Source organism: Chrysochloris asiatica, unplaced genomic scaffold, assembly GCF_000296735.1.
Source record: "Chrysochloris asiatica unplaced genomic scaffold, ChrAsi1.0 scaffold00096, whole genome shotgun sequence".
Taxonomy (NCBI): domain Eukaryota; kingdom Metazoa; phylum Chordata; class Mammalia; order Afrosoricida; family Chrysochloridae; genus Chrysochloris; species Chrysochloris asiatica.
The window spans coordinates 1,765,463-1,780,329 of NW_006408614.1; the positions used below are offsets into that span (position 1 = coordinate 1,765,463).

The window sequence follows — 14,867 nt, forward strand, 5'->3', positions numbered from 1 at the left end:
GTAAATCTTTATGGGAGTAAAAAGCCTCATCTTTCTCCCGCGGAGCGGCTGGTAGTTTCGAACCGCTGACCTTAAGGTTTGCAGCCCGATTCGTAACCATTACGCTACCAGAACTCCTTAATAGATATTATTATTATTATTAATAGATAATAATAATACCTTAATAATTTGAGTGCCTTATTACTTGGTGATGATTACTTTTGCCGAACTATGAAAACAGTTTCACCGACCCTGAACCCCCAGTGGCGTCAGCATCTCGAGTGGCTGTACGTTTTATACAGTGGCTGCCACATTTCCTGTTTCATCTCCAGTGAGGGCGGGCCCATGGAAGCTGGCGTGTGTTGATGTTTAGGACATAATCTCTCAAAGTCAGAGGCACTGCGGTTTATCATCCTGCTCTGTCCTGACTTTCAAACGTGTCTCTAGTCTGTCACCATAGTAATAACTGCAGAAGTAAAATTCTGATGTTTCTTGATGGTGTAGATATTCAGTCTTATGAGGCAATTTATTAACAAGAGCAAATGTTAACATATGATTTATAAATGAAAGAAATAAATTATAGAATGCCAGTTCCTATTATTATTCTGTCCCCCACCCCAAGTGGTTGGCATAGTAAGTGCAATTCAATATCAGTAACAGAGATTGAATTGTGCCACCAGGGTTCCTTACTCAGAGTAGACAGGTCATCCTTTGGGAGAGGGAGGGGAGGACAGGCCCCTAGGTACCAGTGTCACTGTTTTGGGAGCTGCGAGTGGAAACAATGACCATCAGCCTTCACTTGTTAAAGGATCTCCCAGAATGCCGAAGAATCACATAAAACCTCACCCAGACCAAAAATATTTGTGAAGCAAGGTGTTCTGTTTCTCTCCAACGTTGATCTTCAGTTTGTATTCAGACAACATGTGTATACTATAAGAGAGTATCCAAACTTTTGAACTCTGAACACTTGGCTTCAGCTTGAAATGGATAGCTCTGGTGGGAAGTTAAAAACCTCACATGACCAAATGGCTACCACAATTAAAAAAAAAAATTTAAGAGTACCTGCATCAGAAAAGGGCATTATGGGTGAGGACATTTTACAGCGCAGTGCTAGAATCTTGTTACTGTGGTTGTTGTTAGGAGCCGTCAAGTCCTTTCCCATCCACAGTGACCCTGTATAGGGTTTCCAAGAAGCAGCTGATGAGCTTGAACCACTGACCTTGTGGATCAACCTGACTTTGTAATCCAGCCCATTAACCCACAGTGCTGCACCAGGCGCCAACCTTGCTGTCCAGTGCTTACCCTACACTGCCACACCAGGACTCCACTCTTGCTTTGTGGTTGTTATTGAGTGGCGTTAAGTCGGTTTTGACTCATAGCGACCCTGTGCAGGGTGTCCGAGGAGAGGCTGGTGAGTTTGAACAGCCAACTTTGCGGTCCAGAGCATTAGCCCGCAGCGCCACACCAGGACAGTGAACATATCAATAGATGCTATATCAATAGATTGGATAGACGTGCCAGTTTGCTTGTCTTCATCCAGAATCTATTTCATGAATGCTTGGAGACACGTATGAGTGACGATGCACATATTCAAAGTGCTGAACAAGCGCAATCACTGTCAGGTTGGCATTTGTACTGCTGGCACCAAGAGATGGTGGGTAAAGCCACCGGCACCTCGGCAACAAGGCAGGACACCAACTCCGGTGGGAGTCACTGTGGTCTCCACTGCCACACATTGCTGCAAAACCATTACCAGAATGACGCAGGGATATCTTTACTGAAGCAGTAGCAATATTCATCCTTATTCAATGTTTGCCCTTGAGTTAAGATCTTTTAAATATTCAATATGACAAAATCGGAAATGTGCAAACTACAGGGCTTGACTTTACGAAAAGAGTGTCAGGGACCGAACTGGAAGCTGAGTTAGTTGATTTTGTGTTGTTGTTGTTGTTAAGTGTTGTCAGGCAGTTCCGACTCACAGTGATCCTGTATAGGGTTTTCATCACCCCAAAAAGAAACCTTGTACTCATTAGCAATCACACCCCTTTACTCCTCCCAAAGCATCAAGCAAACACTAACTGTTGTCTGTCTCTATGGGTCTGTCTCTTCAAGACATTCCATATAAAAATCAATCATACAAAAACATGTGATTTTAAAATAGTCTATGAAATATGAAAATTTTTGGAAGATCTACATAGCTCAGTGAACCAATATTTCCCAAGTGAAGAAAGCATTATGACACAAAATCCTTATTGGGCAAAAGATGCACCCAAAGTACAAGACAGATCTATGGGGTTTGATATAATAGAGTACAAAAAAAAAGTGTATTGGTAGGATTCATATTCCACACTGCAACTAAACTCTAAGAAATACCATTTGTTAAAAACCCACAATTATCTGAAGACTATGAAAATATTTCTACTACGTTTCTCTAATGGGTGGTGGTGATGTGCTGTGGAGTCAGTTCTGACTCATAGTGACCCGGCCTGCACAGGCTTTCCGAGGCTATAAATCTTTACAGGAGCAGAAAACCTCATGTTTCTCCTGCAGAACAGCTGGTAGTTTCAAACTGCTGACCTTGAGGCTAGCAGCCTGACTCACAACCACTATGCTACCAAAGCTCCTCTTTCTCTAATGAGGCTGGTCTTTACCTAAGTCCCCCCAAACCACGTCACAATCAAAGATAACTGGTGTTGCTTCTTGTTTTTGTTGTTGTTGAGTGCTGTTAAGTTGGTTCCGATCCATAGGAACCCTGTATAGGGTTTCTGAGGAGCGACTGGTGAACTTGAACCACTGACCTTGCTTCTTAGAGGAGCCGTATTCTTTGTGATGGCAGCTTGCTAGTTTTGTAACATGGTGATTGAGTTGAACACAAAGTATGGTAAGTGATGTCCCCTTCTTCCTGGAGGAGTGAACAGATGACTAAGTATTGATGTCAGCATCCGGGAACATCTCCAATAAGCAGTGTTTGGCTCCTGCTTCTGTTTACAATGCTGCTGTGCTTTGACTGTAGCTCAGAGCTCTGAAGCGCTGCTTGGCATCTCTTGTCTTCTGTGGAGCTGCCACCATTCAAACAACAGACTTCGTAGAATCATGCTTAGGTTGACCATGCCTCCACTTGGTCATCCTTGTATGAATCCGATGGTTTTTGTTTTCATTTTGGAATGTTTTGTTGGTGTTTTCAGCTGATGCTCATGAAGAGCCGTGAGTACTTAAACTGTAACCACTAAATGAAAGGAAGTCCGATCTATGAAGCTGTGTTTCTGTACCAGAGCTGTACCAGGTCACACCGTCCTTTAGGCCCTCTGCTGGAAAGGAGACTCAAGCCTCAAATAATGCCTTTTTATTGTATCCTCGACTATTTTAGATGCAGGACGGTCCTGTATCATCCCTCTGTGAATGTAAAACACCTTGTATCTGCTTTATGATATGTAATAGTGACTGTGTTTTATCAGAGCTGTTTTAATGACCTTATTCTAGGATGTTTTCTTTCCAGATGATGACTGGTGCCAGGGGCTACAACAGTAACAGACTGCTGTTTTCTGAGGTTTTGTTTGATTCTTTTTCCTTCTTTTTTTAATGGAGCGTGCTGGATGACTCTCTAATTTTGTTCATATGACGGCAGAACCTGGCAAAGCTGTTGCTACTATTGATGCATAACTCTGCGATTGGTCTTTACATTTGATGCATAACACTGCGATTGGTCTTTATATATATATATAATTTGAATTTTTGGAAACTTAAGTTGTGTTGTCAGCATTGGAAAAAGTATCCCAGTTGTACTGTGCTGAGTTGGCATTGGACAGAAATTAACAGCCCTATTGGTCTAGAAGCATTAAACGTAATTTTTTTTTTTTTCCACTTGTACAGGGGTAACTCACTGTATTAAATATGTAAGCTCTTATCTAAGGTGTTTGATTACAGAAACTAATAAAGTATTCTTTAAATAATGAAAACAACACATCACATCAGGCTGAATGCAAAAATAGGAGAATCCAGCTGTCTTCTACACTGCCAGACTTTGAAGAGATTTGCAAAAATGTAAGGCTATGTTTGATATTTTTAATATTCTCCTCTAACACCATAACTCAAATGCTTATATGGATATTGAAAATACCATGACTTGGGTCAGGTGCACCTTAGCCCTCAAGCTGACATCTTTGCTCTTCAACACTTTAAAAAGGTCTTGTGCCGCAGAGTTACCTAATGCAATACATTGTTTGATTTCTTGACTGCTGCTTCCGTGAGTGTTGATAATTGATCCAAGAAGAATGAAGTCCTTGACAACTTCAATCTTTTCTCCGTTGATAAGAATGTTGTTTATTGGTCCAGTGGTGAGGGTTTTTGTTTTCTTTACATTGAGATGCAATCCATACTGAAGGCTGTGCTCTTTGATCTTCATCAGTATGAACGACTATACTTAGAGAAACATTATTCCAGGGAAAAAAAGCAAACAGAAAACATGAGTTGTATTTTCAGTGTGTTCCTCTTAAGGGCAAGAAAGCAAATGTTTTATACAAAAACTCCCTGAACAGCTTTAAAGAGAACAAAATGTATTTAATTGTATGTCCATTAAAATAATTTGAGTATATGAGGGGGAAACCAAGTACATGTAGTAGAAATATGCAATTAACCCAAAGAATTGTAAGTAATAACACATTTTAATAAGAAATATGAATGTATTTTCTATAATATTTTATAGCATTGTTTCTCATCTGTTGTGAACACAAAAATTGCAAGCAACTCTCAATTCTATTGTTGTCAAATGGAAACTTCTACTGATTTAGTAAAAATCACCACTTCCATACTTACGCACAGTACATCAGCAACTAACGGCACAACTTGAATGTGACCTAGTCTAACTTGGGTATCATTAAAGTCAGGCCACTGGATTAAAAAGTTCTTATATTTGATGCACAACCAGCTGTATGAGCATCAAAATGCACCGGCTATTGGTGGTGGTGTTGCTGAGTGCCATCTAGTCAGCTCCGACTCACAGAGATCCTGTATAGGATTTCTGAGGAGCAGCTGGTGGGTTTGAACTGCCGACCTTCTAATTAGCAGTCCAGTGCTGATCCTACAGCACCACACCAGGACTGACTACAGCACCATTCAAAATAATGAATACTATCTCTTATTAAATTGGCATTGTCGTCGGAAACTGGAAGCAATGAAGTCATGAGGTCAATATTCCATCACATGACACCCTTTCCAATCCAATTATCCTGTACAGTCCTGATAGCGTAGCCGATTATGAACTGGGCCGCTGACCGCAAGGCCAGCAATGCCAATCTACCAATTGCTCTGGAGAGAAAGATGAGGATTTTCTATGGCCATACAGATTCACAGCCTCAGAAATCTACACAGGGTCGTTATGAATTGGAATCGATTTGACAACTCACAACCACCACCACCATATATGTGTGTGTGTAGATTATCTTTATGAATATAGAAAGCTGCATTACTTATGAGCAGTCTAAGTTGTAATGATCACAAATGAGTTGTGGTGTAGAACCACATGGCGTATACATGTGCTTTATGTTCTAGGATAATTTACAGGCAATTCTCGAATCATTGGAGGTATATCAGATACATATTAGCCCATGTCTTTGTTTCTCTGTCCTATTAGCTGCCTTTTGTGATTATTGTTATTTTTTGGTGGTTGGTCCTTTAATTACACAATCCCTCCCACTAGAATGGAGCTGAAACAATGGAGCTGAAACAGTAGACCCACTTGTCCACTTAAGCCCTTGCTAGCAACTCTGAAGCTCCTGGTGGAGTCAAAACCAAACAACTACTTGCTCAAGTGTGACTTGGGGGTACCATTCTGTGATTCTGGATCCTAGTAGCACCTCCAGGCTTCCAAGTACCAAGGATAACTGAGAATGGACCGTGTTCATTTCAGATACAATTAACCCAAGACACTGGCAGTGATGATTCAAAGAAATTTTCGTGATGAGAAAATGGCAAATAGAAAGTTATATGGTTCTAAACTATGTGTCAACAAATAAGGCAGCCAGAAATTTCAGAATTATTCGGGGAAGAATATTTTTCAATCTGAAAAAAAAAAAAAGGTTGGCTTAGACAAGTATTCATCTCAGATAAAGGAAGTGTGTTAGTCTGCGTCGTGGGCCGCAGCTACCTCTGTCTGAACTCAGTTAAGAGAATGGTTTTTAAAGACTGGGCATAGCTCAGGAAAATGAACTCTGGAATTGAACGATAACAGGATTTTCCCATGAACATTGTAAAAGTCCCCTCGTCTACCAAGATACCTGGAGAAGCATGTATTGTTGTTAAGTGCCATCGAGTCAGTTCCGATTCACGGTGGCCCTGTATAGGGTCTACAAGTACAAGGAGGAGCTGGTGGGTTTGAACTGCCAACCTTGTGGTTATCAGCCCAGTACTGATCCTACAGCACCAGACCAGGCACCACTAAAATGTATACAAAGGGAATTCTATTATCCTCCCAATTTGGTCTTCTGGTAGCGTAGTGGTTACGAATCGGGCTGCGAACCTTAAGGTCAGCAGTTCGAAACGACCAGCTGATCCACAGGAGAAAGATGAGGCTTTCTGCTCCCGTAAAGATTTACAGCCTCGGAACCCTGTACAGGGTCGCTATGAGTCGGAACCAACTCCACGGTCATAACAACAACAACAACATAATGCAATTTAGATTGGTAACATGTTTCACAAATGACCTAGCCCCCAACTTTCTATGGCAACCTGAAAATAGTTCTCTGTTTTACTGATTAGGAAGGGAGAGGAAACTTAGGACAAAAAGTTTAGAGGTCCCAAGATCATGTTCATATTCTAAGAGAGAAGAATTCAAACGCTTGAATCATAGCCCTTGATTTGTATGCACAAATACGGCTTTTGTGAAGGAACTCATTAATACTATTTATTGATTCAGTTTCTAACTGGATAATACTGAATTAGGACAAATGGCAAATGTCTTCTTGTAGAGAAAGATTTACAAATGGCATTCCCTTGCTGCTGAGTTTTCCCATAAAAATATAAAACAGTGGTTCTCTAACTATACTAAATAAATGTCCCTGTGAAATTAGAGCCAGCTTTTATATTACACTGGTGAAATCAGTAGCTCCTACAATAACGGATTTTTGAAATCGAGTCATATTCTTGCACTTAGAGTCCATCTATCAGTATGCTTCTTCTGGAAGCTGACAAAGACTGGATTTCCACTTTACAAAGAAGTAGTTGGGTTGGGAAGCTTTTCTTTCCTGTCTTTGTTTTCAAAGCTATATCAAAAACCCTAATCCCGGATACACTTTTTTTTTTTTTTTATATATAAGGGCATTTGTACAAGTTATTTAACAGACTGTCTTTGAAGAACAGTATCATCTCTGTGTATAGTCTGTAAGACAATACCTTCTAGCCTAGATTCTCCTCACACAGAAAGGCGCTTCCTAAACCGAGTGTGGGTAATGGTGTTTACAAATGGCGGTGCTTGGGGCCACTCTTAAGTCCTTGCCCACATAAGTCACAGGCTCCTCACTGCAACTGTGCGAGGTAGGCAATAATATGTCAAAGGAATCCCGTTGGAAACATGACGTAGTGCTAAACCTGGGCATCAGCCATGTATTTTTTCCTGGATTGTGCCAGAATCCGAATACACAGTTGAATGAGCAAAAAGAGGATTCCTACCATATAAAGCAAACCAGATATATAGAAGGAAAAATCGTATTTTTGTGTGCTGTCGTAGATCCACCCTGCAAAACAAAACAGATATTCAGTGAAAGGTAGCTGGTAAAAGTCAGGAACACATAGCTGACATTTATTGCTATGATAAATATTCTATAACAATTTATGTATATATGCCGTTTAAAAGACCTTCTGGTAGTGTAATGGTTATGAGTTGGTCTGCTAACCTCAAGGTCAGCCGTTTGAAACTACCAGCTGCTCCACAAGAGAAAGACGAGGCTTTCTGCTCCCGTAAAGATTTACAGCCTCGGAAATGCTGTACAGGGTCACTATGAGTCAGAACAGACTCCATGGCACGCAACCACCACCACATGCCATTTACCGTCCAAAGTTGGCTCAAGCGATTCAAAACAAAACAGAAAAACAGTCAGCTGATTTGGACTCATGGCCACTTTGCAGTATCTCCAAGTGAATCCTTGCCCCTGTTGTCATGGCCACCCAGCGTTGAAAAATGGGGACACTGAGTGGCAGTTGGGTGTGTTCAGTTCAGATGTCAGTGTGCTTGTCTGATTCAGTTCTGAAGTGTAGTCACTAATTCTGGATTCTAAGGCTTAATCTTATTTGTCTCTCTACTGTCCAACTACAAGACCTCTTCAAAGTGCTGAGGAGCAAAGATGTCAGTTTGAGGACTGAATATAGATCACTAATTTTTAGTGGAAGTAGTAGAAACAAACAAAGAAAAAGGACTGGTCCCTTCAGATTGCCGGCCTGGAGAAGCAGGGGTTCTCGACAGCCAAATGCAGACGGAGTGTTGTGCACACAGAGAGACCACTGAGCAAGTTCAGCATCTCCAGCTGCACTATGGGTACACGGCCTAGAAACACGGCACCTGCAGCTCGGTGCATGGGCAGAGAACAGGGGCAGTGGGGTCTCAGAGGGCCCCACATGTAGTCAGCCACTGGGTGTCCCCAAGGGATTCTCAGTCTTTAAATCTTTACTCAGTTGTTGGTGCTGTCCACTGCAGAGGCAAAACCTTGTCATTTCTTGAACTTCAAATTCTGAGGGGGACTTACAAATGGGAGTGTTGGCCTAAGCCCCCTATCAGTGGGGCCCTAGGAGAAGAGGTGGTTTTAGGTTCCATAGAGACTGGGGAAGGGCTGGAGGGCTGTGGCTGCACTCATGGGTTTCCCTACCCACTGAAAGGAAGGCATTTCTTGCCAGAGCATTCAAGATTAAAGGAACTCGGGGGGCCCAAGAGACAAAGAGTGGGGTCGGGTAGGGGCATCTGAACAGGTGTGATGGAACCCGGTTAGTTTAGAACCCTGTACACAATATTTGGCAGCTCTAATGATTCCCGCCAAACCTGGCCTAGCTGCCCTGACATTCACCTGCAGAGAAGCAGGTTGGTGTTGACTTTTGACCCCCAGCCCCATAGTGTAGATCTTGCCTCCAGTCCTTGGACAAGCAATAGATCTTACCACCTTTACCCAGTACTTGGCACCTTGAGGACTGAGCTCACCGGCCCACCTGCCCAACCTGAACTGCCTTTCTAGGAAGTGTAAACCCTACCTGGCCCACCACCACAGGTTCAGAGAGATTACCTGGACCAAGTCTAAGACTCCCAGCTGCCTCCCACCAATGACAACCATCAACCACCACCACCAACAAAATTTTTATGGGAACAAAGTTTCATTTTTGTCCTGTGGAGTGGCTGTTTGTTTGAACTGCTGACCTCTCAGTAGGTTTTAACAACCCAATGTGTTACTCACTATGCTCTCAGGGCCCCTACTTAGCTATATAATGGATGAGATTTCTTTCTGTTTCTGCAAGTTCTTTGTTGTTATTGTTAAGTACCGTAGAGTCGGTTCCGACTCATAGTGACCCTGCACAGGGTTTCCGAGGCTGCAAATCTTTACGGGAGCAGAAAGCCTCATCTTTCTCCCACGGAGCAGCTGGTAGTTTCGAACTGCCCACGTTGAGGTTAGCAGCCCAATTCATAACCACTACGCTACCAGAGCTCCTTAGCAGACTGCAAATTCTCCTTCTTTTCTGTTTCTGTGGAGTGTTTTTTCAGAGTTGGGAATAGGTTTTGTTTTCAGTAACTTTTCTCTGACCCTCTTAGAAACCTTGACAGGTTTACCTGCAAAAGGTGGTCCCAGCAATGCAGAGATGCCGTTGGCACAGATGATGATGCCATATGCATTCGCCAGGTGTTCCATCCCGACCAGGTCTTCCGTCACTACTGGCATCAGGGAGAAGTAGCCACTTGAAAATCCAACTAGAGCACAGACAACTGCCAGCCCAGCGTAAGTGTGCATCCACGGCAGGATGAAAATGCTGATGACAAGAGTGACGTTGGCCACCAGGAAGACATTCCAAACGCTGATGCATGGGAGGTCGGCCAAGATGCCTAAGAACACTTTCCCAAAGATGTGGAGTATTGCTATAATAGAGGTCAGAGGGAAAACACTGTTCTGTTCCGATAAGTGATACAGGTTGACGATCTCTGGGAGGTGGATGAAAGGGATAACAAAGCTGCTGTAGGCAAACAAAGCCCAGAAAATAAAGGCTACAAACATCCTGTTGGTGAAAAGTGAGGCTGCCCCAAAGTAACCTGAGTACCAATCCCGGAAACCCTGCTTGATCTTCCGGGTGAGCTGGCTCAGAGTCTTAAGAGCCCGAAAAGCACACAGGCTCCTCCTGCGCCGGGCCGAGTCTTTGCACTCCTGGGCCTGCAGGTCACAGAGGGGCTCCTCGTTGGCTGGGACCTCGTCCTTGCCTTCGGCTCTGCCCACCTGCCCATTTGATTTCACAGACTCCGTGGAGTGAGTCGGGATGACTGGCGGATCTCTCTCTGCAGAGTCAGTTCTATCTTTCCCAGAAGTGAGGGGTCTCATGAGCGCCCCGCAAACGCACAGGTTCAAGGAGACGGCGCCTTGGATGAACATGGCGTTCCGCCACCCATACTCGGCGCAGAGGTACTTTAGCAGAAGGGTCATTAGGAAGGTACCAAACCCTGTCCCTGTGGTGCTGAGGCCCTGCGCCAGGGCTCGGCGCTTCTGGAAATACCTGCTCACCATGACGACCGCTGGGAGGTAGGCCATCCCGCTCCCGAAACCTGCAGGTGTGCAAAGAGGAAGAAAAGGCACGTGAACAACGGAACTGGCTGTAGCCAGAATTTGTAGCATTTTAAAGGTCACTGCATCTCAGTATATTCGTTCTTATGCTTCTTGTTTTCATAGGAAGTGACAAGGAGCCCAGGCCGTGCAACAGGTAAAACCTCCACTGCTAACCCAACGTTGGGAGCTCATCCGCATCCAGCAGCTCCGAGGGAGAAAGACCTGGTGATCTGCCCCGGGTAAAGACTTACAGCTTAGCAAATCCTCTGGGGCGGTTCCACTCTGTCCCATGCGGTCCTCACTAGGAGCTCAAAACGGACTTAACAGCATCCAACAACCGTGATACACACAGAAAATTGTTGCTGTTGTTAAGGGCCATCGCGTCGGTTCTGAGGCATAGCAACCCTGTACAGGGTTTCCAAAGGGCAGCTTGTGGGTTTGAACTGCCGACCTTGTGGTTCAAACTGACCTTGCGGTCCAGTGTTTAGTCTCCAACGCCACACCAGGACTGGAGGTAATTCTTGTTGAAAACAAGGAGTCACTGGGTGGATCAAACAGTGAATGCGAAGCAGCTAACCAAAAGTTTAGAAGTTCAAGTTCACCCAGAAGTGCCTCAGAAGAGAGACCTGGGATGTACTTCTGAAACACTAGTCATGGAGCACAGTTCTACTCTGACACACATGGGTTTACCATGTGCCTGAATGGATCAAAGAGCAACGGATTAGTTTTGTTGATTTTTGTTAAGTGTCATGTCGGTTCTGACCCGTAGTGACCTTGTATTAGGTTTCCGAGGAGTGGCTGGTGGGTTTGAACCGCAGACCTTGTGTTTATCTTACAGCGCCACACCAGGATTCCGGTTTTGTTGGTTAGTTGAAAATAAAGTAAGGAGGCTCCCTCTTGCCTTGGTCGTTCAGAAGTCTCGTTAAATAACTTATCTTTGTAAAATCTTTAGGCCTCTTTGAAAAGTATATAACTCTCTAAGGTGTTAACTCCAGGACCTGGTGTGGCGCTGAGAGATAATGTGCTGGACCGCAAGGTGAGTTTGAACTGCAGGGTCGGCAGTTCAAACTCACCAGCTGCTTCTAGGAAACCCTATACAGGGTCATTATGAGTCAGAACCGACTTGATGACACTTAACAACAACTCAAGGACCGGGTAGACCCTTCTTTCATGGGTAATTTCAGGTAGTCCTTCCCTATCTGCCAAGCCATGGCATTTCAGTCTCCTCATCTGCATGTGAATAGTGAACAATGACCAAGGAAAACTAAAGAACCCATGTCTCTGGATTAGGGTGTTGGCAAAGAGTATGAAATCTACCACACACTGCCAGGAGAATGAACAAATCTGTCTTGGAGAAGTGCTGCCAGAATGCTCCTTAGAAGCCAGGATGGAGAGACTCTGTCTCACATACTTTGGACACGTTATCCGTGGGGACAAGTCCCTGGAGGAGGACATCATGCATAGTAAAATGGAGAGTCAGTGAAAAAAAGGACGACCCCCAATGAGATGGACTGACACAATGTCTACATCAGTGGGCTCCCCCACAGCAACAATTGTGAAATGGTGCAGTGTTTTTGTTGTAATAGGGTCATTATGGGTCAGAACCAACTCAATGGCACCTAATAACAACAACAACACCTCTCAGTTTTCTGAAGGAAATTAGCATAACCACTGTTATCCTTCAACAAAGATACAAGAAATTTAGTAATTTTATTTTGAAAACATAAATGCAGTAAGTTGCATCCACCCAGCACTTTGCCATACGATTTACTTGTTGATATTACACGATGGCACTTAACAACAACAACAACAACATTACACTATGGTCTGTTTGAGACGAACAGTCAAAGTACCAGAACCACCAAAAGAACACACCAACAGCCAGTCTCAGAAGGATAGATCTCTGTCAAAGCTGAGAAATTTGTGCGCAATCTTCCCACCAACGAAGGTCACTTAAAACAATGAACGAACGTGAATTTTATGTGCAGTGGAAGGTTCTTTCTCATGTAATTTTGATTGCCTTGTTGTTGTTGTTGTTAAGTGCAGCCCAGTTGGTTCTGACTCACAGCAACCCTGTACAGGATTTCTGAGGAGCAGCTGGTGAACTTGAACTGCTGACCTTGCAGTTCAAAGCGACTTAGCAGTCCAGCACATTAACCCACAACGCCACTACTTCTTAAAAAAAAAAAGGTTATAGACAGATCTGTTTCAAGTGCTTTTTAGACTAAAGAAGGGTATAAACAAACCATCTTTTCACTTGTAAACTGTACAGTGATAATAGCTATACAGATCACTTGCTTATTGCAGTAAATGTTTGCATATTTTTTTTCTCTTGAATTAAATACGGAGCTACGTCCTGGTGTGGCGCTGTAGGGTTAGACCTGGACTGCTAACCCAAGGCTGGTGGTTCAAACCCACCAGCGGCTCCTCAGAAACCATATACAGGGTCCCTATGAGTCAGAACCAACTTGACAGCATGTAACAATAACAACAATGACTTCCAAGTTAAGCTGCTAACCACAAGGGCAGCAGTTGGAATCTACGAGGAAACTTTCTGCTCCCGTAAAGATTTACAGCCTCACAAACCCTATACAGGGTCTCTGTGAGTCAGAAGCGACTCCACACACAGCACACAACCACCACCACCACTGCATTGGTTAAAGGAGCCCTGGTGAAGCGTGGTTGGCTTGAGGTGAGCTCAGTTGTTAACCTAAAAGCCAGCAGTGTGATCCCATCACAGCAGTCAGCATCTATAAGGATTTATGACCTCGGAAACCCTAGGGGGCAGTTCACTGTGTCCTAGAGATCTTTGTGAGTTGAAGTCTACTTCCCAGCAACAGGTTTCGTTGGGTTTTGTTTTCTGTTACCAATCCGTAGCAAAAGACCTTTTTAAAGTGTTAAAAAGCAAGGCTGTCACCTTGAGGACTACGCTTTCAGAGCTGTTCTATTCTGCATGGGGTTACCCACGCGGTATCCTGTGTACAACTAACAATGATGGATGCTGTTAAGTACCGTCGAGTTGATTCTGACTCACAGCGACCCTGTACAGGGTTTCTGAGGAGTGGCTGGTGAGTTTGAACCACCCTCCCTGCAATTCAGATTGACCTCGCGGTCCAGCACATTACCCTATAGTGCTTCCCCCCCTCCCCAAGGACTTGCATGTGTACTCATATATGTGCATATTGTGAAGGACCCTCCACATCTAGATGCTTGGCATGAAGGGAGGCCTCGGTCCTGGAACTTACAAGGCAAAACTCTGATTGATTGGCATGTGCAAGACCATGCTTTAACAGGAGTCCTGGTGTGGCACTACAGGGGAACCACTAGACCCCAAGGTCAGTTTGAATTACAAGGTCAGCAGTTCAAACCCATCAGCCACTCCGCAGAAATCCTGTACAGGATCACTATGAGTCTGAACCAATTATGCGACAATTATGCGATCCCTTAAGCATTGTTTTGCTAATCATCAAGTTAGAATCTGAGGACATCTTGTTAATCTGTGGGTATTCTGAAGGGGGGCGGGGGGGGGGGGGGGTGAAGGGGAGGCAGCAGGCTCCTAGAAGTATTCTGGCTAGCAGACTTTTGAGAGCTCAAAATTAGAAATAAACAACAAAAACAGAGTCCAGCCTACGACCATGGGTACAGAACATCCCATAAAGCCAGTGAAATCATTTGGTCTGGCCCTGTCAAGGCCCTGTCAATGGCAGTTCCAGCCATTGCATTGTTGTTGTTGTTAAATGCTGTCAAGTCGGCTCTGACTCAAACCACCCTGTATAGGATTTCCGAGGAGCAGCAGGGAAGCGTGAACCGCCGACCTTTTGGATCAAACTGACTTTGCAGTCCAGAGCATTAACCCACAGTGCCACGTCTGGACTCCAGCCAACATATTGGTGGTGGTGGTTATGTGCTGTGGAGTCGGTTCCGACTCATAGCGACCCTGCACAGGCTTTCTGAGGCTATAAATCTTTATGGAAGCAGAAAGTCTCATCTTTCTTCCACGGAACAGCTGGTAGTTTCAAAATGCTAACTTTGAGGTTAGCAGCCTGACTCATAACCACTACACTGCCAGAGCTCCTTAGCCAACACATTAGGGGTGAGTTAATTAAATGT

General features: G+C 44.0%; 1 protein-coding gene across 1 annotated transcript in view; it reads right to left on the reverse strand.

Annotated features, from left to right (window-relative positions):
* Positions 1 to 7,554: 7,554 nt before the first annotated feature.
* The window catches only part of SLC16A14 (solute carrier family 16, member 14), a 26,863-nt gene continuing 19,550 nt past the window's right edge, over positions 7,555 to 14,867 (reverse strand). The window contains exons 3-4 of the mRNA XM_006866794.1: positions 9,779 to 10,756; positions 7,555 to 7,706 (exon numbers count right to left, since the gene is read on the reverse strand). Coding sequence (XP_006866856.1) covers positions 7,555 to 7,706; positions 9,779 to 10,756 — 1,130 coding nt within the window. The remainder of the gene's footprint in view (positions 7,707 to 9,778; positions 10,757 to 14,867) is intronic.